Consider the following 24,199-nt stretch of genomic DNA (forward strand, 5'->3'; position numbering starts at 1 on the left):
ATGAGTGCGAGACAAGTGTCTAGGGCCAGCTGGTCTGTCCTAATGTTCATCATAAGCATTCAAGGAGTTAGTTAAAAAAAAGATATGGCCATATGCCATACTTCATATAGAAATGGCTAATTCGAATAGAAACCACATTGACTTTGGTTGTCTCTGTGCAGAAGTGCCTAAATCAACTACAACCGCTGCCGATATTTACCCAATCCGGCAAAAAAGCGCAACTAATAATTTCACTGGCCTACTAATGGGGTTGTCTCTAAGCGGATAAATTTATCCTCCATATAAACAAATTTATTTAGCTTTATTTAAAGAAGATGCAAGTTATTTTGCACAAAATTATTTCATATAATTCCCGCAAGTGAATAAATAAAGCACAAAATTATTACATATAATATAAGTTAGGGTTTCGTTACACTCACCTATTACAGCGCTCAGTACCTTCAGCTATATTTCGCTACCATTATTTTCTCATATATATATGCTAGAGGCTTGAATCGCAGATCTCAGACTTCTTAGTCACGCCAGGCCTAAACACACTTCGTTTTGTACTGGAAAGAGGCGATACTTAACGCCAGTAGCCAAACATAAATTTTGAAGCCTTTAGGCTCCTTCAATCAAAAACTTAGCAGTCCCAACTATTGTATCCATTAATAAGGAGTAGACATTGAGCTTGTTCTGTAGCCAACTACTTAAGAAAAAATAACCCAGGTGCCCGAAATGTTTCGGAGCTGGAACGTAAAGAGGTAAAGTTGTCATTTAAAAATATTAGATATTACTGATGCTAGCCCGGCTACTTCATTCATCACTCAGCTAAATAAATAGTATTCTTGGAAACAAAATACGGACACCGGTTTACAATGAATATCTGTTGGCTTAATTACACAAAACTTATCACACTGAAGGATTCTGAAAACCGAAGATGAATCATATCTAGCTGCTGACAGGTAAATCAGGCACAAAAAAGACAATCACTTATCTAATGGCTTTATTCATTTATACATAAATGAATGAAAGAAAATGAGGTAAGTGTAGTTCATCGAGCTGTTCGTCCCGACATTGAAACTCGCTACATAACGTATATTTCTTTGAAAATGAATATTTTAGACTTTCCATCATTTAGACAAGGATTACACTTGGCTTATTTCGGGCCTAAAGCGTTCAACAACTTTTGCTTTTCCAGTCATGACCATAGGAGCAATGAGATATGGCCGTTCAATTTCATTGTCCTGCAGCCATCTCCATAGAGCTGTTAAAATACTGGTAATATTCTTAGTCGATTTAGAGCATCCCTACGCTTCAGATCCCTGACATAATTTATAAACTTAAATAAATCACCTCAGATGCATCTGTTTGGCTGTAATCATTCACAACGGAAAGTGCGTCCCAGACAGTTTGTTAATGCCAAGCGCGTTCTGTCTGACGGCAGCTGAATAGACGCGGTAGGAGCGGGGCCGTGATAATGTAACGTTAATGACAGCTGATCAGTGAATGCTAGCAAAAGATGAAGGTGAAACAAAAACAGTAACTTAAACAACATGTACTTCAGTTCAATACTCCAAATAAATGCTATTTCTAACATAATTGACCCTACCTTTCTCCCTTGCGACGACAAATTCTATCACCGATTTATTTACAATTCGACTTTGCTTATATAAAGATGTATATATATATATATATATGTTATACAAACTTTTCGATCCTTTCTTATGCCTTCTATCGGTTACGACAATCGGTTGTAACATTAATAAGTATTCCATATACTTAATACCCTACTACGAATAATATACTTAATACAGCCGATTGTCGTACATAAGAGATACATTATCGTATCTCTTATTATATTAAGTGCATATATTACGGACTGAGGCTTAGTAGAATAAGATTGTTGGCATCAAAACTTTGCGTAAAATGGCTTGTCGGCGGATTACGAAAAATGTATTATTTATTTCAATTGTGAGTTTCAGGGGGGAATGTGCAGTGTCTTTATATGCTTTGTTTCCCATTTACTCCGCTTGAGTTTCCGTAGCTGCAAGGACACCGTGTTCATTTCGCATGTGGTCCACCGTCTCTTGCTGAGTGCCAAAAGACTGGTTGCAAACACCGCACTTGTACCTGTCAAATAATAACCGTTAGAAAACCAAACATTGTGCCTTATGGACGGAACGATGCGGCCATATGCAACCATGTATTCATTTCACTTCAAACAGCATGTTAGATATCTTCGTAGCAAGCATTATATTTATTCTGTAAATCAACCAAGTCTATGTCAATGTCGATCTAACACTTTCACAGCGGGCAACAAACTATATATTTAACTATCCATCGAAAGATGGTATAATACAGAATACCGTTTTCTGTCTTAGTTACTCTTACCCACTCCTACCCTTCAGATCGTGTTATTGTTTTCAAAGTACGTAAAATCTGTTACCTGACTAGTGTGGCGGCAGCCGTCAAGGGCGCTTGCTTCTTTGCTCCGTGTTTGGTTACTAGATGACGCTGGAGCATCGAGTCCTTTGTAAAAGCTGCAGAGCAGTTAGGTTGTGAGCATTGTAGTAATACAACTGACGGCATCGTTACCGACGATTCAATGAACGCACCAGCGGTCGGATTCGAATTAACAGACTGATCGCGTTCGAACATCATTTCCTATAGTTAATATTATATTAAAAAACAATGTTATTTATTCACTATCACACAATGTTAGCTCCGATCTTATGGATACAATTTTTTAAATTAGCTTGCGCATAAATAGTGTACTAACAAATTAACACTAAGATGATTACACATCAAAATAAGGATAAGAATTTTCTCGACGGCTTGCACTTGTAAAGGTCTATTGCTATGTGACGCTATAGGCTATAAAACGTAATAGTCAATTTAATATAACAGTAAATTTTCTCTTTGCCGATTTTTTTTTAATATTTTTTAATACATTTTAATATTAAATCTAAAGCTTAGACATGTCAGCTCGGTCGGTTGGTTCATCCGTAAGTGATTCTTAGACACGTTATATATGCCAAGCTACTATCTATATTCCATCTATCTATATAAAAAAATTCTACATTTTAATACTCGTATATATCGGAACGGGAAATTCAAGGCGTTCCGGTTTTGTTGCACACATCATACACCGAAGTTAAAACTTCAATTTCGAGCTTTGCAGATACAGGTGAACGCATGTGAATTATCACAATTTGTAGTCGCATTAGTATACCTGTTCTCCGGGAGCTGCATTCAGAGCGAGACTGAGCGTTCCCTGCTGTTGTAGCTGCTCAGCTAACGCAGGATTCGCAGCCAGTAATTCCTCTAACTCGAGTAATTCGTATTCTTCATTACTATCTGGATTGATCGCAATGAAGCGTCTACCGGAGTCAGTCGCATTTTCCGCAGCCATAAACGAGCCTCCGTCAGTGGTCGTCATTTGTAGTTGTACTGTCGTAGAGCCAACTCCCACTTGTGGCGCAGCATTAGGCACTGGCGATGTGTTCTCCTGTGGACTTATGCGTTGAGTCTTAAGTGATGGATTATCGGACGACAAGTGCTGCCGCAAATGCATTTTTCGATGGCCAGATGTACGGAATCTATGGAACAGAATTGATATATTGATTGAGAAGATTACTATTGGAAGTTTACGATGTTTAATATTATGCTCAGCCAGATAGGCTTTACAGAAGTCGCTTCACGACTTTTATGGATCTACCTCCACTGAAGCAATAAATTGGCTATAACTTATGCATCCTAAACAATTTAACAACGAATCTTTTTTCTTCATATGCTCCCAATATAAAGATGAGCCCATAACTGATATTTAAGCTAATACATCGGTTCCGGACACTCAAGCCGTTATAGAAAAAGGGTAGGAGGGGTGTTGTGACATAACCGCCCACCACTGTTTCGATCAACAAACATAGTTAGAGCTGAATTACACCCTATTTGTACGCATCGTATAGCACACGTGAATCATGTATGTAAATAAATGCGTAATACAAAGTTCCTGCTTGCTACAGGACAACATTTGTCAGAATTAAATCAATGAATCCACAGTATAAAACCATGTCCAGATACACTGCAGAAAGCTTATAACTAATCTTCGCAGAAAGAAGAATTAAAGCTGGTAAGATTGCAAAGACCACCACAAGGTCGAAAACTAAGCGAGCTCAACCTTGCAGAAGCATTTAGATATCAACAAGTTAAGTGCGGAGTGAATGCCTCTTACATCGATAATCGAACTCTGATCCACGAGCTCATGTTTGACATTTAAATACCTATTCTACTATCAAGGCTTTCTTTTCAGAGACAATCTCCAATTTAAGCACATCTTCTTTTTGAAAGTGACTCAAAAATTACAACCAAATATTCTCCATAGGTACATAATTCCGAAATGCTGTAGCTTCTCTAACTGTATAAACATATAACAGAATGTATTGAAATGTGAGTTCATCCTCACAGGGAGGATTTCAAGGGCGTCAAAAAAAGACTACCTAAACTGCTGCCTATATGCGTTGATTACTAGTTTCCATATCACTGCAGGGCAGAATGTGAAGAAATATACGTCTGTAGCCAACCTCAGCATAAGCCTGTGCTTTTCTAAGCACAGCAAATTTTCCGAGGATCAAAGCTACAAAGTGCTGCTGATTTTAAAACTACTCTTGTTTGTACCTCGCAGGACAGAAGGAACAGGCGAACGGCCGTGCCCCAGTATGGAGTCGCATGTGAACGATTAATGATCCCATTGTAGCAAACCCTCGCGAACAAACCTCACACGGGTATTGACGTAGGCCTGAATGTGTTCGTGTGTGCACGTCCAATGATGATTTGACTGAAAGAAATTAAGCAAAGCTCTAAGTGACCGGAAAGTTACGATGCCATACCATGTATACTTACTTAAATTTTTCATCAGTTCAGTATATGCCTACACCCGCTATAAACATAGATCGTTTAAATAGCGACTATTACCAGGATTATTACACACAGTATAACGTTCAAGCTTACCTGTGAAGGCCTTTCCACATATGCTACATGAATATGGCCGTTCCCCGGTATGTGTTCTCATATGCCGGATAAGGTCAGAATTCTTCTTAAACCCCCTTCCGCAGTCAGAGCATCTGTGTAAGTGCTGACCTGGGACAATCATTGCCGACGACCGTCGACTCTCCTCTCCTAGAAGGTGGGTGCTGAAAAATTGACCGCCATTTGTGTAATTAAAAGGACCTGGGTTTTAGAAAAAAATTAGTTTCAAAACGAGCAGCCATTCATATCAAGAAGACTACGGCTATTGTTGAAATGATTTCATCACTGAGACTTCGCCCTAATTGACTACTGGTGCATAGCGCAATTATTCATACATTCAAGACGGTCGACGAAATGAAAACTAAGCGCAGTTAATTCAAAGGACGCATAAAATATTAACCTAAAACATAATTAGTGTTCAGAGTTAAAGTCAAACCAGATGGACTATCGTGAGAATCACCGAAATCATCCCGACTCGTAAATGGTCCTAAGTAATCAGGATCAAAAGGACAAACGCTACCAAAATCTTTAAGTAGTTAAAGTTAACTTCAATGGTAATCTAGTGGCTTTAATTGTGTTAGCCTCAACACAGATCACTAGAACCACATCAGTCGCTATGAATGCAGGAAAACTAACTTTGTTCGTCCCCAAAAATTTTATTGCACACCTGAAGCGTCTTAAACAAAATGGCAGAAAAGTATACCGTTTCACATCGTTGGCGCTGGCAATAAGGGCTCGTTCAAAAAGTGATGTGGTTTCACGAGGATTTTTCTTGGCTAATTCTTCAGTAGCCTCAATCTGAATCAGTTGAATTCCCTCTGCAACCGCCGTATTCCCGGAGGCACTTCGCGCACCGCTCTCTCGATTGGAACGCCCGCGACTGCCCTTGGGTCGTGCCTTCTCACGGGCAAGCTGACGTGCCAAATTTCGAAGAGCCGCAACGCCATGTTCCTTCTGTAAATAGAAATGAATAGATATTTTTTCTTACCATAAATATCTTTACGATTAGGAATACCAATGCATATTCAGTAACTTGAATTGTTAATACAGGTACTATCGAAATGCAATTATCTATATGTGAAGAATATCAATTAATCTTGTTTATAGCATTCTTGTGCGCTGCCTCATATATATATATATATAAGCAAATAAAATAAACATAATTTTTATATCAGTTAGACATATTAGGTTGGAACACCAGACTAAGGTGAACTATCTTTAAATAAAGCATGAATGATAATGACAAATGTTTTCCGCAATTCGTATAAAAATGTTAGGTTTATTAGGAACAACAGAGAGGTATCAACATAGTGAATCAGTAACGACCCACCTTTACATGATCGCGAAGTGCTGACTCATCATTAGCTTCGGCACCACAGTTGAGACACGTCAGTACGGTGAAGGCGGGCTCATCGATCATTGTATCAGGGCTTTGACCTTCCGCAAGTTCACCCGATGAAATATCTCCTTGACAACAGCGCAAATGGGCTACCAAATGTCTCGAAGAGTCAAATATTTTCCCACAGCCACTACACCTGTCAGTTTTTATCGAAATGTATGGCAGCGGAATTATGTCAGAATGTAGGCAGGGCATATCAGAAAAGTGAACGCTTTTGGAAACATTGTGTGATCTAATGCTACCCGCTTAACAGCACCAATATATGTTAAATGTATTTTGGGAAGATATTTAACTAATGATTGTACCGAAAATCTATTTATCATAGATAAAGATATTCGCACATGTGTTCGTGCTAAGTGTAAGTGTTAAGAATAATTCTTTCACAGATAAATTTCCACACTTGGAGCCGTTCGATTAATAACATGTTTTTACCTGTAGTTGATGATTCCGTCGCTTGCTGCCGGTATACCATTGCTGGTCTGCGCATTTTCAGTGGGAACATCTGCAATAAAGAAAAGACTCTGTTGAAGACGGCCTCAGCATAGCGACGGTATCTGTTTGTGCTGTAGCGGGTCGAAAACGAATAATACGTGAAATAGGCTGTTCACCCATAACTATGATGACAGATAGCAAGTCCCACTAAATCGATCAGTGTCAAGCAACGTCTGCGTTTAATTTCTCACCATTGTCGATACTAGGAACATCTTTGTCTGTGATCAAAACTTCTTGGTGTAAATCATCTTGTGGCCTGCAATCCTCTATTTTATTTGAAGGATTTCCAGGGTTACCCTCCTCCTGACTTAATTGATCACCACCGCTTTGCCGTTGTTCATTACTGCCATGATACTGATGATAATCGTTGCTGTCGTCATGATCTGTTGTTCTGCTGGTGTGAACGTTATTATCAATTACATTGTTCTGCTGCAGTAAAAGGGTGATGGTTTCTTCGGTGGTTCCGAGCTGTGAGGCCAGAGTGCTCACATCGATCCCCTCAGAGGGAATGGTAAACGACTCTGCAGGAAGCCCGGTATCGGTAACCCCAGCCAAGGTTAGCCTTGTGCCCCCTGGACTGCCAGAGGCACTTGAGCTAACAAGAGGTAATTGGTCTAAAGCAGCAAGATCCCCAGTCATGGTCCTGACGATAGTCGATCCGGAAGCATCCGTCAAAACTTGAGTTCCGTCATCGCCTCGACTAACGAGCTGGATAAGGGTGCCACTTGGACCTAGCGCTGAAAGACCAAACAGCTCTTTGCCTGGAACCTGTACCATCAACCAATAAACAGGCAATAATTTACTAGTAATACTTATTGCGTTTAACATATTATCTTAACGGCAGGAATAACTGGCCTAAAAGGAATGTAAAATTCAGAAATTAAGTTTGTCTTGAATTAACTTTCACTTCGAAATTATGTGGCAATCTTTTCTTTATGATTTAATATTATAACGTTACATTTAATGTCTACATAATTTATAGGGTGGCTTAGATGGTCCTAATGAGATTGTTTATATTGAAACGATCTTAAGTCCCATCTGTTCAACTAGAGTTATATCGGTGTCCCTTTATAAATATAGAGCAAAACATCAGTCGTTAACAATAATATTTATTGAATTAGAATCACCTGATGAGTTGGTGGATTATCAGGATCAGCAATAATATGCAACTGGACGACGGAGTCGCACCCTCGGCGAATTTGTGTGCTACCTGTTGATTGCTGAACGGTTCCGGACGTCTCTGAGACCATCGGCGAACTTTGACTTGCCTTAATCGAAATTTACACTAAAAATCAGCCATGAACAACTACAAACCTCTATCTGTTTGTGCAAACGTCCGGAAAGCTAAACTATTATCAACGCTGGATAGCTGATTTACATCCTAGCAGATTCACTTTTATTTCAATTTTAATAAACGAGAAATACCAAATAAGTGTGGCATTTTAAATAACAGTACGTTAAAATTTGCAGTGGATGACTTACAAAGCGGGATTGAATAAAAGAATAGATCGCGTATTTAATATACTATAATAGAAAGGGAAGAAGCATATTCAAAGGCTTAGGGCCTTGTACAAATATGGGTATACATTAGTAAATTTAGTTACTTCAAATATACGTACTGAAAAAATTATATCCTTTAAATGAATAACATTATTATCGTATATTAAGCTCCAACCATTTAGGGATTGCTTTGTAACAGACATTATCCTCTCCTCCTCTCAATGATCGACTTGGATACTGCTGACGCTTTTTCTGCCACCAAGAAAGTAGCGGTTAATACAAAGAGATGTCATGAACTTAACTATTGATATAGACGATATAAGAACGTCTTAAATAATAAAAACATTTTGTCTTGTGGTTTTGCTTATGGACCGCGTTACTTACTGATTTTATGGGTACTAATGCGTTGCCTGATGAATAAATGATAATACTTTTCATGTACTAAGTACCTTTAAAAACGTTTCTGTGCTAAAAAATGAAATCCTTTTTAGGTGTATTGTGAATTTCTGTATTGAAATAAAGTAACTGAACAACTGAACTTTCAAGAACCTGTAAAATTTGTTGTTTAGCCTGTGGATCTCCTTGAATATCCAGTGCAGCTGCGGACTCCTCGATACCCGCATCGTGTTCGTCCTCCTGCCCTCCTTCCTGGATGATACGATCACGAAGCGCCCCTTCTCGAAACACATGGATTGTTGATTCTGTGGACTAGAACGCGCAAGCAAAGTTGTCAAATAATCATATGTAAAAAAAAAACCAAAGCATCCACTTGTTTACAGTCTGCTTGTAAAGGTTATCAAAATATCACGGATAATTAACCTTAAAAGTAAATAACTATTAGCTTACATGACTAGCTGCGATGTGTTTGCGAGCAGCTCCGTTGTTACGAAATCGTTTTTCACAGTAGGGACAAACATAAGCCCGAGAGTCCTTTCCAACTGTTGATTCGGCAAAGCTACATTCAGAGCCAGTATTTTCTCTTCCTCCGGTACGTTGCCCCAAACTGTGAATGACACAAAGATTTCTGTTTGTTCTGCTTTGCTTACTAATTTTCCGTATAAGCCACCATCTTTACATCACAGTTCCTGTTTAGCAAAAAGCATTACCAACTTAAAGAAGACTTCTCTCTCTCTCTCTTTGTAGTCTCGAGGTCGATTCAAAATACATTATCGGCTCGACACAATTCGCTAGATCCCGAAGCAATGTGAGGCTCTGTTTCAGATGACTGGACTCGGTTCAGCGACATCACTACATCTAAACCTTGTCTCTGTTCTTCAACCATGATTGTCTGCGAACACGGTCTTACAATAATTGTGCTGTCGATTAAAGCGCTAGACGCCCTCTGGCCCTCCCCAAAAACATTATCGCACGTTCATCTCTTCAAAAAAATACTCCACAGAGAAATGTCTAGTAGCGAATATTAGGACATCATCGCAATTTGATGTGCATTTAGATGATTGTTTTTCAATATACCGCATATAAAATGACGTTCTGACTTACCCATTTTCTTCCGGTTCTTCTTCGCCTTCAGCAGTAGCGCTGCTTTCCTTATGGCTTTCTTGGTGCCGGCGCAGTGAACCTGGGAAAGATTCAAGTCGTGCACATACGCGACAGTCGTAGTTGTCAAAGATGATCAAAAATCAAAGCGATACATAGTATGATTCATCGTTCTCTGTAAACTTTCACGTCTCAACCTTCTATAACGGATGACTAAGGCTACCGTCGTGAAACAAATCCACGAATGTATACTGTGGTTTATTCCCACTGTGAAACCATGAACAGACGACATACGCGCTATTACTTAAACAAAGCAAAAAAAAAAGTTCATCAAGAAAATGCGGACTAAAACCCGACATTTGTTTTATTTGTGTACAAGAATTATCACCCTCTACGGGAAGTAGGCGATGGATCTCACACGCCAAACTTCGATATCATCGACTTTTCTTCAGTTCAGTCTTCCTAGTCGCTCCCAAAGCTTTGCCATTCAGCTCGTTTTGTGTCAACAAAGCTTGCAAAACTGCTTAACTCGCACTGTGTTATAAAAGCTAGAAAAGCTCTCTATACAAATAAGACTGAACTCTCTTATTTTTCATTCAATTGTAAAGGATTTGTACAGCACGACGAATTACACTGACAAAGTGTAAAAGGTAAATTAATTCTTTTTTATTGTACGACTGTAACAGATAGCGCCACTAAGTGTCTATAGGTATTATATTTTCAGTTAATATCTCTATTACCAGAAGATTCGGCAAATTCGAATCCGTCACCAGATAACGCTACTATCGATGTCGATTAATAAACTTTGTATAAAATCTTTGTTTGTCACATTTTTCTACGACAAAAACATTGAGCAAGCAAAGAATTTAATGCGGATTTCTCATGTTTTTGGTCCGTTTCACGGGAAATTTCCTAGCACGCTCAATGACTGCATGCTCTACGCTCTACCTTTTTTGCTTGTTCTTTTTATAGAAGATCTTCCTTACATCTCTACTAGTTCGTACTCATAAAAGGTTGATCTACCTTATTTTGGAGAAGAAGACCGTATGCTAGCAGACAACTAGAATTCGAACGAACGCGACGCTAGCGGATATCCCTTTAGGTGCTTTTTTTTCATGCAATTTTTTTCTCTCAAGGAAAGCCAACGAGGTGAAAATAAATTCGCACGGATTTAATTGATGACCTGATACAAATATCATTGACCTTATTGCAACCTACTTCTGCGTAAGCCTTACCTCGGGTGGTAAACGATGCTGAGCACTTTGGACAATGAAACTCTTTTAGTCCACTGTGTGTTCGAATATGTGCTTTCAATATAGAGCGCGAAGTAAATGATTTGAGACATTCTCCGCATCGAAACGGCTTCTCACCTAAGGATGTGATGATAACAACAATTCATTGTTGGCAATGGCAATAAATAAAGTATGCAACTACAAGGATTTACTGCTAGGATAAAATAGCTAGAAGGTAGATCTCGTACTTTTAAAAATTGAAAAGTTTTTACACATCATTACAGAATTTGACTACAAACTACCCACACTTATTGCTTAATAATAATTTTAGGCACTACGTTTTACAAAAAGCTTACAGTTTACGGCCCTATGGGGAGCAAGTTGAATGAATGAATGAAGCAAAATGAATCACATTGTCTTATATACGAGTAAGACTAACTTACTGTGAATTTTTATAAGATTAACTAACGGAAACGTTACCGGTATGAGAACGAAGATGTTGTTTAAGATGCGAGGACTTCTTAAATTTGTATCCGCAGATATCACATGAAAAAGGTCGGCGACCCTCCGTAGAAGTAACTCCGGCTTCTACAGCTGTTGACGAAACCCCATCTAATAAAGGGCCAACAATGCCGCTAGTATCTTCTAACTCAATTGTTCCAGCGTTGGACTGTGTGATCACTAGATACGAGTCAAAATCAAAAACTCTGGTCGGAACATTTGCAATAACGCAGACCAAATACTACTCATGCAAGAATCATTGAGACAAAGCTAGTTCTTATGATCCAATACGACGAAAATAGTTCGGAAAATCTTATGATACAGTTACAAGTTCAACGATAGTCAAATGATTGAAATATGTAAAAGCATACTTTACCATAATGAAAGCAATAAGAACAATGGATCATTAGATTGTTGAATGAATACACGCAGTTTTTTTTGTTAGGACTCTAACCTAAAAAACCGTTCTCAAACAATGTTTTATGGTAAAAATAAACTAGATATATTATACAATAACAATGGGGACGACAACCACAAGCGACTTCTTGGGAAAGCAGGACGATTAGGTCAAAAAGTCTGAACGGTTTCAATCATAACCTTGATTCATCCGATAATTATCTTTGTTGTTACGACTTAAATGTGGCATAAGTACATATGCACATACATAAAAAACTTTTTTAAAAAACGTATTAGAAGAACAGCTTACTGAAAGTCAGCGAGGATGTAACGATAACTTTTACTTTTTATGCTATACAGTAATTACATCGACTTCGATCAAGTATGATTTTATAAACTATATAAGGAGACTGTAAAATATAGCTGAAGATGCTTGCGCGTCGACTTTAAAAAAGTAGAGCGTTAAAATAGAAAATTAAATTGTTTTGTATGATTGTGCCCATTTCAGAGTTTCGCTATAGCCCTCGATCCCCATAAACTTGATCAGTTTTGAAAGCGTCAAAGCTATTCCATCTATAAGTATTACCATGTTTCTACGTCAGATAGCAAAGGTTTTCTATTTATGTCTGTGATTCTCGTTAGCGGGTATGTTTTCACTAAGCAACCAAGTCATAACTCGTTTGGTGATTTAATAAGAGCTAAAATTTCGCTATGTATCCAGTTTTCTACTTGCATATTGCTCCTATCGCTAGTTTTGTGTTAATGAGCATATAGTGCTGTATTCAAAGCTAACCTGTTTCAGAGATCATAATTGGTTCCTGCATGGGCAACAGCTCTGTGCTTTCGACTAGAAGTTCGCCATGTGCTTCTTGAACGTGGACCGCCAACATGTCTTTGCTCTCGAAAACCAGAGTTTCGCATTGACGACACCTACCAAGTGACGGACAACAGAATTAGCTTGATATGATAGCTCGCAATTATTTAGCCCACGTTCTACCAAGCAACGTTGGAGTACTTGTGCGTCAAACCATCTGAAGTCCATTTTAATGATTAACAGAAGTACAATTCTATAATACTATGTTTGAAAGCAACCGCTTGGTTACACACCATGTTTACAGTTGCGACATTTCATAGAATTTTCCAGTACAGAAAACACATTTCAGTACCCACTGCATCAGTACAGTCTGGTTTAAATTTCGTCCCCTTTCAAAGTTATGTTCTTCTTTATTATGGCTAATAAACTCGTTCAAGAAATGTTCAGTATAGGAAGAGGTATATGTAACATTACCTATACTGCGTATAGATCTTGGCAGCTGCAACTCCGTGAACTGCCATATGCGTTTTGCAGCCCTGTTCAGATCGGAATGATCGAGGGCAAAAAGGACATTGCACTGTGCGACCTTCTTCAAATCCTCCGACTTCAGTTGGAACTGAGGCTGTTCCAGCGGCAGCCTTTGACGAATCTCCATGAATGCGCATATGGGCACTGAGAGACGATTTTAGCGAAAATGTGCGAAGGCACTCATGACACCTAAATCAGGGCCCAACAAAAAGGACTAATGTTGAATTAGCTCAGTGTTTATTCATAACAGAAATTAGTGTTACTAGTGCTATATTTGAGCATCATCCTCGTCGATATCTATGTAAGGTTAGGTATATGTACATTTCCTAGGTTGTCATTCTTCCAGAAATACTTTGAGTTACCGTTTGTCATGGCACTCCTAGAGTGTGGTGCTACTGCTGTGTCCGAATAATTTCGAATTACACCACACCGCGCAGACATAGAATGGACTTTAAATTATATGCATTGTTTCTAATTGGCCAGAATAACGAAGCATGTTGCCAGTTTTTTTTAGAGCAGCTTCTTCTATATCAACAGATAATTGGGTCGGAACCGACACGAAGCACGTAGGTTTAGAACGACCGATAGGTAAAATAATAATCTAATAACTGAGTAAGTTAATTAACGCAAATTGAATAAGCGAGTCAACGCAACAATTAGGTTCACTTAACATCATAAGCTTCAAAAGGGATTTTAAATAGCCTTAGCCATAATTAAATATGAAACCTACTTGAATGGTCGACTCTGAGTGTGCATACGAATATGCCGAACCAGATCGGAAGGTCGTCGAAACTCCCTGGAGCAAAACATGCATTGATGAAAGGCTCTGCCACCGGCACGACGCACAACATGTTCCCAAACCTGCGCATGCGTAGTACACACAGTAAAAGTAAGAACGTTGTCTACTTAATTGTTCATTTTTCGAACAAAAATACATCAAATTCAGACTATTCATTAAAATAACTAGAAAAGTCGGCGGCAAACCCATTTCTGGCATTGCGTCTCCTATAGGTTTAAAGAAGTAATCTGGAATTAAATGATTATGAAATATAGACAGAAGTCTTCGCTATATGCTTGCGTTGCTTATTCTTTAAAGAATTAGATTGTTGTTTAATATTAACAATCTAAGGATATCCATTTTCTGGAAGGTTAATATGTCATTAGGAAAGTGAACAATGCTTCGGCACAATCCACGAAGAAGCCTTAAACAAGTTTTCAGGATAATAATCTCCCCAAAACTATGGTAAGTTTAGGGTATGATCTAGATACATTCTATGCTTAGACCGCTGTGCACTCACGCACACAATTTGCCCCTCTAAGCGCTTCAGGAGCATACTGCCGACGTATTGTAAGTCTAAAAGTAAAACGGAAAAGTATAAAGTAAATATACGATAAAATCTGCATATTTTCATTGTCTTCAAACAAAATATCCCTTTTATTTCAAGCTCAAAGATGTCGGCTGATATCTTTACCAAGTCCGTGAAAGCTGCTGTACAACTAATTCCTACTTTAAGTGCTACTTACCGTATTTAGAATACATAGATTCTGATTGAAAGTTTTCTCACCAAGTAACGAAAAATTGTGACCAAGAAAGAGAGAAAAAGTGTATTAATTAGAGGAGAAACTAATATTTGATATGTTTAAGAGGTCCTGTAGATTTCTTAACCAAGCCAACCTAGAATGCAGTTACTCCAGACAACAGAGAGGTTCAATGTCAGCTAACTACTTTGTTGCCAGTCTTCTCTATATAGGCCCACATACTCGCATATTTGGTTTGTAATCAACTATTTTTACTATTATTCTAACCTCGCCAGTGTGAGCGTCCGTCAGGGGTGCCAGTCGAATTTGGCACTCATCTTGATCCTGTAATAAAAATGGTTGAACACCTCATGATTTCATATATACTCCACAGAAAATACTTAAAGACGTTGTTGTTACAGCATTGACTACAGCCATCATACATCTGAATATTAAACAGGATGGCCCCGGTAGAAAATGTTGTCTAGGCGATTTTGGCCTCTAAAATTTGTCTTTTAAAGAAAATACTCCTATTACTGGATGTTTATCCCATTCTATGAAATGCATCATCCTCCACAACCAGTTATGGGAAGTATATGGCTTCTGTATTTAGGATTTTTTTAGTGTTGCTTGGATTGCATTTTATGTACATATCGTGCCTACGGAGCACACACACCCAGGTTTCTATGGTTAGGTGATTAGCACTTACCTTCTGCTGTTTGTTATCATAAGAACCCGCTGCACTCGGAGAAGTCTGAACCTTTTCACGTTCAGAGTGTTTTGGAGGCCCCTCACAATCACCTGTTTCTACAACTTCTTCCACTTCCCCCTCTTCTCCTTCACGTAAACCTAATATAAAAGGGGAAACAAAATATGCATTTTTTTGGAACACACATACCTGTATCGCTTTTGTAAAAAACAACAATTGATGGGTATTACTGCTGAAATCATGAGCAGTGGTTTTAGGCGCATTTTGTTTGATCAAGAAAAGAGGTGTTTAGCTCTGCAAATCAAAAAACACTGTGTAATCGATAGCGCTAATTGTGCCAGGTAGCCCAGAGATTGTAGTACAATCAAAAACTCGTGCAGAAAGGGCTTATCAACCCATTTATACGTTTCCTCATGTTGCCTCCTGCTCATCGGGTGTAAGTATTAGCTCTAGTAAGTAAGAATAAAAAAAGTTAGTATTTATATAGAATTTTAAATACAAAGATGGTGTATAAGTGAAGGTTTAGATTAAATAATTAAAAATAGAAAATATTTGAGTTTGTTACCATACCGGAATTTGTTGTTGAGTGTCCGTCTCTGGTTTTATCCTCTGCCGTTTCGGTTTCTTCCTGCTCATTATTTCCAGTTTCGCTGCTATCCTCCCCTTTTTTCACAACACGTAACTGATTATTCTCGATGTTCTACCAAACATTAAAGGAAATGTATAGTTATATATAAATATGCTTAAATAACGCAACCACAACTTTCCAGAACCTTATAGTGTATAACTCATTCTGCTAAAAGCTTTCGAAAATATGTAATGTTAGCTTTATAAATTGAGCATAAGTCAAGATGCTAATAAGTCTCCATGGTTTACAATGCCAGAAAACAGATTCTTTTCGCTACGCTACGGATAACATAGCAGTTCTTGAGCCATCTAAAGAATGGATCGATATGCTTTAGATCGCGCATCACGAAGCCCTAACTAAGGCAATTACAAACGTCAATGTGTTGGACAATGGCTTGCATCATTATCCCAGAAGAAGTAACAATTCTACAATATATATGGTATAATATACTGCTGTAGACATCGCCATAATATAATATCTGTAATATGGAAAGGACTGATGCTAAGGATTTTATGGATAACAAGGGTAATCATATTAAGGAAGACCAAATGTAGCTACGCGGTAAACTGAGAAGTTGAATAATTTAAAAGAAAACACGAAGTCTTAGATGGGGATCGAACTCGAAATGTAATGCTTGTGACGCCGGCGCCTATTCACCTTACAACCATTGTAGCCAACTGTATAAGGGATATTTTATACGGAAGATTTGCTTTTCTTCTGTAAAAACAATTCGGTAAAACGCACGGAGGGCACATTCTCGAAATAAACCTTACAAGCTACTGAAGGACCCGAAATGTAATTATTTTATTTAAATTAGATTTATCAGTTAAAAACAAGCCACAAGTTTGCTATACATGCTTCGCTTTCGTATCTATTCAAGTTAGCCTTCTTAACTAAGAAATAACTACTGAGTACACTGACTTCAGTGTTTTTTCCTTGGCCGTTGTCGCATTGTATAAGAACGGCTCGTTGAACAGGAGTAGCGGGTTCCCCGCTGTTGATGCCTGAAGTATTTGCCGTCGTGGCGATCTGCTGGTGTCTTTTCGATATATGACATCCTAGCGCAGTACTTGTTCCAAAGACGCAGGGACAGACTGGGCACTGCAAAAGCACTTGTGCGTTAGATATTACTAAGCAAAATTGCAACGTTACATTACCCTAATTTCCAGCATTTAATTCTTCAAACAGTCAGTGCTACAATGTATGGTGCATTTCAATGAACACCACAATAATGCTTTAAACGAATATGCCCTCACGATCATTTTTTTTCGTACCAGCCGAACCAACATATTTTCTAACATGATACGATGTCAAGCAATCTTCTTTGCAGGTTGTAAGAACATAATTAACCGTACTAATTTTACAATTTCATATGGTATAAAAAATAATTCAACCAAATTCAGATTATTTGGCTGTAACCTTATATTTCAAGAGATCAAAGACCAAAGTTTACATCTACTCTATGCAGCATGTAAATCAATACAGCCGTCACGAAAACCTTAGATCAATAATATTATTCGTTGTTTATAAACAAGCATTAAGAATGATCTATGCCGTAGTGTTTTACAGATTACCTCAAGTTTTCTCTCTGGCTTGCCCATAGGGTGCAGTCGTGCGACGTGCGCTCTCAAATTCGATTTCTGAGAAAATCGGACCTCGCAGAAGGGGCATTCGAACGGCCTTTCGCCGGTATGAACTGCCATGTGAGCACGAACCGTCACCTCCTGCGTGAATCGCCGTCCACATACCTTACATGAATACTTTTTTTCACCTGTCAATGCATCAATGGCACGATGATAGAGTCATGGGTCTTTTCACTACGTTCATGCGCATGAATATCTGATTAAAGGTAATAGCAACAGAGGCTAATTTCTATTTAACTTTTCTTGTTAGCCGTAAACAACATGTACCTGTATGAATAGTGGCGTGTCGAGCGAGCAAAGATGCTTTCGAAAAAGCCTTAGAGCATGTAGGACACTCGTGCATAGGGCGGTTAGCACGCCCCAAACGGCCTTTTGCTTTATTTTCGTTGGACTCTTTTTTTGAAGTCGTACTTCCTCGCCCACCACCAGCCTTACGATTGCTACGTAACGCACTCTTCATCTTTTGGTGATGCAATCGGTGTGCAGCGAATTCCTCTTTATTAGTGAATGACTTTCGGCAGGTGAAGCAACGCATCAGTCGGGGGCCTCGAAGTCCACTGATTTCGCCAGAATCCCGTACACTGTGCAACATTTGGACGTGATAGTTCAGTTCTTCCTAAAATGTACAATACATGAGCGTTTTAGCTGGATTAATGTCTATTTTTATTCCTAATCAGAGAATACCAATTATTATCATCATCATATCTATACTATTTGGCCATACGTTCGTATGAAATTTGAAGTCTATTTAATGGATCCTGGAAGTTTCACGATCAGAGGTGAAGGCAAATATGCTGACTGCATATAGACATGTAAAGGATTTCCTGATGCCCGTAGTGTGTGTGGATATATGCCAAATGAAAGGTGCTTGCCGACTGCTGTGAGAGAGAATAATTTCCAACTATTTCCATCAAAGAATAAGGACCATTGATATATACTCTATCGGAACAACGTACACTACCTGTGTATCACATTCGACCTCACAATGGGTACACACGAAGAATTCATCCTTGAGGTGGACACTAGCATGCGACTTCAGTGACGCCTGCCGGAGAAAACGCTTGTGGCAAACGGGGCATGATAAAGTTGAGTCGGCGGTTGGATGAGCTGCAGCCCGATGAAGTATTAAATTGACCTATAAACGACGTCAAGAGGACATATAATATCAATTAACACTGGAACGACCGATGCTTCTTGTATACTAATTTCCACCGTGTCTGAACAAACTGATCGATCCTTATCGTTTTTATAGTTAAATGTAGATTTTCATTGGCGAAGGGTCTGATATAAGTGGATCTCAAAAAATGTAATCGGGGAAAAAGACTGCTAGTAGTGGATTTAATGTCAAACTAATAAGCATGCCAATTTCAAACAAAGGTTTACAAGCAGATAACGGTGAGCGACGGCTGAACAATTTTATTCCGAACATAACGAAACTAGGTTGGCCATGCAACGGAGGTAATCAGATTGCTGTCAATTAAAACTGTGGATCCCTCAATTACGGGGCGTTGCCCGATTTAGCACGTTATTGCATGACACAGAGTTTTCAGAATTTTGCTAGTAACAATGTCATTCGAGCGCTGTGGATCCAAAGAACAGAGTCACCCAAATACTCCTAGGTTTCCTCAATCAAAGGTTTTGGAACAATTTTAAAATTGTTCAAATTTTTCATTAGGAATACTATTACTGCTAGCTACCCTAATCAGGTGCCACTGCTTAAGGTCTGAGCAGCACCTTCTTTAATAAGTTAGTTCGTAGCTTGTATAAACCTGTATTTTTAAACGAATGCCACGATAACGTCTAGTGGATGCTAACTTAGGTGACGGAAAGACTAAAGCTGCAGAATTGTTGACTTGTGAATTAAATTACCTCGTGATTAAAAGCCTGCTCACAGCTATCGCACTTGTGAGGCTTTTCGCAAAAGTGCGATTTAAGATGTAACTGTAATCGGCATTCGCTCGAAAATTCCAGAGAACAAATGGTGCACCGGAACGTCTCAGATAATTCCTATAAAATGCGTACAACAAGTTATCCTTAACTTTTTTGTATCCATTTAATAACTTGATAATCGATAGTTTCGTTTTATTTTTTTAACCTAGCATGCTAAGTTTGTATATGTCAAATTCCATCTAAAACTAAAGGTTTCATGCACTACGACCAAAAATATAACCCAAACAGGTATTCAAACGAAGGTCATGGTATGGCTCAGTGTGATATATCTCATGTCATAGTTCAAACTCTACCATAACAAATCCGATGTATTATATTAATATAAGTAGCTTAATAAATATAACACAGATATGCCAATCCTGTAATATAGGTCCATAGAATTGTATGGTAGGGTACGATGAACTAGGTATATTATTCCAGGGGGCAGTTTACGCACACAACGTCATATTGTATTTAGTACACTATTCTAATTGAATCGGGCCGTAGACTAAAATAAAGCAAAGTCAATTAGTGCCATCTTTTTTGAGTTCTTTAACCCTCTGCATGTAATAACTGATTCATTTTATACTAACGCCCAAGGTGTGCTAACCTACCTGACTTCTCTCTTCACTAATATCAATGGTCTGATTAAGCGTGTTAATATGCACGATGTTGGTTGAATCGGCATCATTGCCAACAGCATCTGCATTCCTACTGGAGAGGGTTTCCAAATGGCCAGCTGTAATAAATCGGATAGACGATGTATCACCACCTCCGTTTGCAGAAACAGAAGCACTTTCACCTGCCGTCGATGAATGAACAGTGGCGTCGGCAACGGAAGTCGCGATATCACCAGTTCCAGTTGCGGGGGTTCCACCCGCAATCGCAACACCGCTGCGAGCAGCCCCAAACACCACCGGCGTAGCATCGTCTTTTTTTTTTATTGTAGCTTTGTTAGTTCCTGGTTTTTATGTTGTTTATTATTATATGTTCGTTAAACTTGAATAAATAGAATGTTCGTACATCTTCATATTTAAGCGAATAGAGCCTCTACCGATGAACAGTCGATGGAAGGAACAACGCAATAGGGTAATGCCGCAAGCTTACATAAAATAATACGCTTACCTTTTCGGCCAGGTGCTCTACTAGTGTTTGTTTCCGGGCTCGCTGCAACCAACGCTGTAGTAATCTCAAAGAATCCCTCTTCTCTCTGGCAAAGTGAAAACATGTCTCGAGTTATGCTCATCTCAGGGGTATTTTAATAATATCTAAATCAACATCACAAATATTTGAAGCTGGAAAACGAGGTCATGCGAAAATAATATCGATCACATAATGGACTGTGTATACGCCTCAACTGCCATCATTTTTAGCACAGATTGAGACCACGGCTGTAACCGCAATCATGTTGAAAGGCTTCTGCTTCGTATTCTCTGTGCCTTGCTCAGAGAGGATGTAGTGTACGACACCCCAATGATGAAGTCTCATTTTTCTACTAGTACCGGGTGGCTTACCTTCAGAGAGTCTTAGTCAAAAATAATGTGATTGCCCTGAACAGGCCTAATGTTGTGTTAGCAGTCTACTCACAGCCGACGAGAACCGACGCTCACCCCTGTTGAAAAGCTGCTAAACAAACTGCGTGCGGTGCAGCTATCATTTTCCCTCGTTGTCTGTGGAGATTAGTTAACGCACGATAAAACCAACGCCAACCTAAAGCCGCACACAGATAACACGAAACCTAGCCAACGCATACCGCTGAGTTGTTAATTTCCCGTTCACACTCACCTAGATGGAAGCTGAACCAATATGCATAAACAATGTGGACCTTCTTGGTTGTAATTATTTACTTAGAAAAGGAGCTCATCTTCATGCTCGCGTCCCCATCGCTATGAAACGATCTAACGCTGCGCACCCTGGTCATCTCCAAAAAGAGAAAGAAGCCACTTCAGTACTGCTTATATCTGGAAATTTTAAACGAGCTCGCCGTCTAGGCCGTATTTTGTCTGCGTACAGACGCAGCAACCAATGCATATTCAATAGCAGTTTGCACAGTGGGATTGGTAAATAAGAAACGTCCGTGCTTTAACGAACTCAGCTGTCTTGCAAAGAAAGCCTAAAATGGATGCAGCCTCCTTGCAGAGATATATCCTGAAATGCTCTTGCAACCCACTTAAAAGCTCTTCGTAGAGAGACCTATGTTACGTACAGCACTGAGAAGCAGACGTGGTTCGATAAGTTCCTCCGACGGATCCCCCCCCCGACATACTCATCGGCTAACTGGTAACTGACTCCACATTTGGATCGAATAATATGTTACTATGGGACTCCTTTTATAATTTTAGCGGCTTTTTAGATTAGTGAAAAGTCAGACTATATCGAATTCAACTTTTAATGTTGGAGGTCGTTCAGGCTCTTTTAAAGAACACACCAATTACCCTGCACTCCGATTATGTGTCCGGATAAAATAAAGAAGAAGCAGCTGAAGGATGCTTTTATGCTAACCCGTTGTCGGACGGCGCTGTATAGTAAGTGTCTCTGAAGGGGCGACCTTTCCGACTAATGATCAAGAGCCACATTTCTAAACATTCCTACATGTAAAAGGATTTCTATCTTGTCTACTTTGTGACATGGCGTTGCAGAAACGAGTGCGTCCTTCAAACTGCTAGTTTCCCTGGCAATGAAAACACGGTTTCTTAGAATCGTCATTTCTGACAAGCGGCACGGCTTTCGACTTCACCGATCACCCATTATGCTGTGTAAGGCTCTTTTGATTTTTATAAAGGATTTTTTGTCTAGGCAAACGGCTACTATTGCGTTGTAGTTGTGGACTTTAAGGCGGCGACGCTTCTGAAAAATTCACCAGTGAGAATCCGAGAACCCAGAAACTTTGTGGAGGAGGTTTTGTATGCTAACGACCTAGTTGTCTATGGAAGGAGCCGTTTCCAAGCCAAGTAAGCGTTAGGTAAACCGCATGTAATAACAATATATTACTACTCAACCGTGGATCTAACAAACACGGTAGCGCAAACTATTTTTTGAGAGTGGCCGTCTGTCGCACTTGTTTCCACAACCTATTTTTTTCATTAAACGGTAGAAGCTTTTGGTCGCAACTCACGGAAGAGTGGCGCATAGAGACAATAGTAGTTATGTCTACCATGAGAAATCCACCTGCTCTGAATCGCTACCGTCTTTTGGCTCTTTGATCTCGAAATAGCCCCACGGCATAGACATCATATAGAATTTTTTTTGCAGACTTGTAGTAACTAAATCGGCTTATAATTGTCTAGCTTAAACGTATTTTGGGACTCCCTCACTTAGCGCAGTATAGGCTAATTGACCTATTTTGCTGGGACATTTGTGTCAGCCAAAGACTTTAAACAACATCTTGAGGCCTATTGCTTGCACGACTAACTCTATGAACGCGTCACGACTTAGGAAAGCGAATCCGAAGGTATGTAAGGCCACGCGTGGGTGACACCGAATTCCTTAACTAAACATGTTGTAATCACCCACGTTCATTTCGAATCGGCATAGTCAACTCCAAGTAAATAGAAAAGGTTTTTTTTCTAGACTAAATTATATTTGTCGAAAGCTATCTTGTCGATATGATTATTCATAAGAATCGTTCTGACTACGAAAGAAATTCTTACGCAAAACTCAAACATCATCGTTCTGCGCTATTAGATATAGCATGTCACCTTTCGAAAGCTCGAATTCATGAATTAATAAAGTAATATCAGCTCACCTCAAATACATTATGTTGAATCAAAGCACGAAAATCTTGCAATTAACGTTTATGTAACTTACTCGCAAAACATACCTGCTGAATATTGAGTTGGGACGTATCGAGAAAAAGAGTGCCCACGCTGCCATCAGCATTCAACACATTTAGGTAAACACCTGCTCCGGAGTGGGTCACTGCAGTCCCGCCTTGAAGGGTCGCTGCAGCAAGACCATCTGCTTCTACTTCAGCTGGACTTTCAGCTGAAGCCATTGGATGCTTAGAGTGCTATATATCACGCAGGAAAACGGTATCTTGTACACATGGGCCTGTACGTGTATAGCTTTCCTCTAGACCTGGTGTCTAGCGCAGGCCATCGTCTCAAATATCGTTTCCATATTGTAGCGATTTCCAAACGATTCCGTTTTTGATATACTTTTTTGAAGCGGCAACATGAGCTGCAAATATTAGGCAACATCGTGACTGTCGTAGTAGTATATACGCGTATACCGAAACTACACTAATAACTATCTTGCACTTTTTGACTAATCCCCTTTTTTTTTCACTTGGTCATCAAATAATCATGAATTTATATTCTATGTATGCTACGGCGAAATGGTAGTACAACATGATGAGAAAGTGACTGAGACCATTGTGATACCCGTATCCCATAATTATATGT

At 39.1% G+C, this 24,199-nt stretch overlaps 1 protein-coding gene across 2 annotated transcripts; it reads right to left on the bottom strand.

Annotated features, from left to right (window-relative positions):
* Positions 1 to 972: 972 nt before the first annotated feature.
* On the bottom strand, positions 973 to 23,971 carry LOC111269466 (uncharacterized). Of its 2 annotated transcripts, none has more exons than XM_086972110.1 (29): positions 23,617 to 23,971; positions 20,922 to 21,006; positions 20,411 to 20,727; positions 19,737 to 19,874; positions 18,829 to 19,002; positions 18,135 to 18,483; positions 17,799 to 17,995; positions 17,146 to 17,325; positions 16,167 to 16,296; positions 15,597 to 15,736; positions 15,176 to 15,232; positions 14,100 to 14,230; positions 13,316 to 13,558; positions 12,821 to 12,957; positions 11,611 to 11,742; positions 11,134 to 11,268; positions 9,902 to 9,980; positions 9,248 to 9,404; positions 8,951 to 9,109; positions 8,029 to 8,169; positions 7,093 to 7,669; positions 6,842 to 6,911; positions 6,341 to 6,545; positions 5,714 to 5,964; positions 4,993 to 5,174; positions 4,660 to 4,819; positions 3,215 to 3,581; positions 2,429 to 2,646; positions 973 to 2,112 (listed from the first exon to the last, which is right to left on the bottom strand). In XM_086972110.1, exons 1-29 carry the CDS (start codon positions 23,788 to 23,790, stop codon positions 2,004 to 2,006), a joined length of 5,394 nt encoding a protein of 1,797 aa, XP_086828236.1. In that variant the 5' UTR covers positions 23,791 to 23,971; the 3' UTR covers positions 973 to 2,003. The 2 variants fall into 2 exon arrangements, with proteins under 2 accessions (XP_086828236.1, XP_022704815.1); XM_022849080.2 differs by having other exon boundaries at positions 11,611 to 11,811.
* Positions 23,972 to 24,199: the final 228 nt, after the last annotated feature.

Source organism: Varroa jacobsoni, unplaced genomic scaffold (assembly GCF_002532875.2).
Source record: "Varroa jacobsoni isolate VJ856 unplaced genomic scaffold, vjacob_1.0 scaffold_1387, whole genome shotgun sequence".
Taxonomy (NCBI): Eukaryota; Metazoa; Arthropoda; class Arachnida; order Mesostigmata; family Varroidae; genus Varroa; species Varroa jacobsoni.